Source organism: Pteropus vampyrus, unplaced genomic scaffold (genome assembly GCF_000151845.1).
Source record: "Pteropus vampyrus isolate Shadow unplaced genomic scaffold, Pvam_2.0 Scaffold320, whole genome shotgun sequence".
NCBI classification, from domain to species: Eukaryota; Metazoa; Chordata; class Mammalia; order Chiroptera; family Pteropodidae; genus Pteropus; species Pteropus vampyrus.
The window spans coordinates 279,750-281,270 of NW_011889101.1; the positions used below are offsets into that span (position 1 = coordinate 279,750).

The 1,521-nt window shown below is 68.8% G+C and overlaps 2 protein-coding genes across 2 annotated transcripts in view; both read left to right on the top strand.

Moving 5' to 3' along the window:
* LOC111730562 (cuticle collagen 2-like) overlaps nucleotides 1-323 on the top strand; it is a 2,619-nt gene extending 2,296 nt beyond the window's left edge. The window contains exon 2 of the mRNA XM_023521867.1: nucleotides 47-323. Coding sequence (XP_023377635.1) covers nucleotides 47-181 — 135 coding nt within the window. The 3' untranslated portion in view covers nucleotides 182-323. The remainder of the gene's footprint in view (nucleotides 1-46) is intronic.
* Nucleotides 1-1,521, top strand: part of LOC105303892 (transcription factor IIIB 90 kDa subunit-like) — a 30,934-nt gene that overhangs the window by 24,022 nt on the left and 5,391 nt on the right. The window contains exon 4 of the mRNA XM_023521862.1: nucleotides 382-555. Coding sequence (XP_023377630.1) covers nucleotides 382-555 — 174 coding nt within the window. The remainder of the gene's footprint in view (nucleotides 1-381; nucleotides 556-1,521) is intronic.

The window sequence follows — 1,521 nt, forward strand, 5'->3', positions numbered from 1 at the left end:
TGGCGGCTGGCGGGCCAGCGGGCACAGCCCTGCCCTGCTGCTGGAGGAGGAGGAGGCAGAGCCTGGGGCACTCAGCCTTGCTGGGGGGCGGTACCCCAGGCCAGCAGCCCAAATAGCCCTTCCAGACACCCGAGCACCGCACCGCCCCCACCCGCCCAGGCCCAGGCCTGCCGCCACGTAAATGTGGGGCGGAGAGTTGGTGGCGGGGCGGAGAGTTGGTGGCGGTGCGGATCACGGGGAGTTTGCATCCTGTGTTCTTGGAGCACTCACAAAAAGTGAGCTGAGAGAAACGGGGCGTAGAGCCATGCCCTGCCTGTTGGGGTGCGGGGTGGCCGTGCGGGGGCAGCGGGGGCCGCGGTGACCTTTGGCGTTGTGTCCTAGGGCGGCGGCAGATCCACCACCTGGGGAGCCAGCTGCAGCTGAACCAGCACTGCCTGGACACGGCCTTCAACTTCTTCAAGATGGCCGTGAGCAAGCGCCTGACCCGCGGCCGGAAGATGGCCCACGTGGTCGCCGCCTGCCTCTACCTCGTGTGCCGCACGGAGGGCACTCCGCGTATCCTTTGGGGGCTCTCGGCGCCCTGGCGTGGCCTCGTACCTGCCGTCGGGCACGGTGGGCACGGCGTCGGGGTGGTCGCCCGTCTGGACGGGTGTCGGGATCCTGGGCGCCCGGCCCCCGGCCCTCGGGGAGGATGGAGAGGTCCTCCACGCCATGCTTCCGTGCCTTCCCTTGTCGGGCCGGGGGTACCAGGCCCGCGTCCCAAGGTGCAGGGCGGTGGCCACACCAGGCCTGCTGACCCCGTCCCCTCCCCACAGCTCCGCTCCCTCCAGGGGGGACGTGGTGCCCTCTCTCCGCCTGACAGCTGAGTGACTTCTGCCCTCGGGGACTTCCCGATGCCCTTCCTCCCACTCTGGGGCTCCCCCCACCTAGTCCTGGGTGGGACCCTTCTCTGACCACGAGCTGAGACCAGCACCTGTGCGCGCTGACAGGAGTCTTCTGCCCGAGCTCTTGGGGACGCCGTGGAGGACGTCCAGGCAGCGATGGGCCTCCCTAGAGTTTGCACGGTGGTGCCACGGTCTCCCTGCCCCTCACCCCGCCGAGCAGCCTGACACCCCGGGCGTGTGGCATCTGACCACCCGGAGCGCCCCTTGTTCTCGGCTTGGGGTGTGTGGCACGTGGGCGCAGCGGCCCTGTCACCCGGCACTCCTGTCGCGGCTGAGTAGCTGGCTTCTCCCCCCGCGTCACCCCGTGCCCTGCCTCTTCCTCTCACTGACCTTTGGTCCTGCCCTGCCTCTTCCTCTCACTGACCTTTGGTCCTCGGAGACTTGCTCGCCCAGCAGAAAGCTCTTGAGGAAGCCGGGCACAGAGGCCACGTGTCGGCGATGCCCATGTATGACACGTTGGGCACAAGAGAATCCACAGACAGCACAGACCCAGGGGAGGGCACGGAGCGATCGCCGAGGCCAGTGCTCGCGGTGTGCCCGAGTTAGGCCACGGCGCTGGCTACCCAGCTCTGCACGT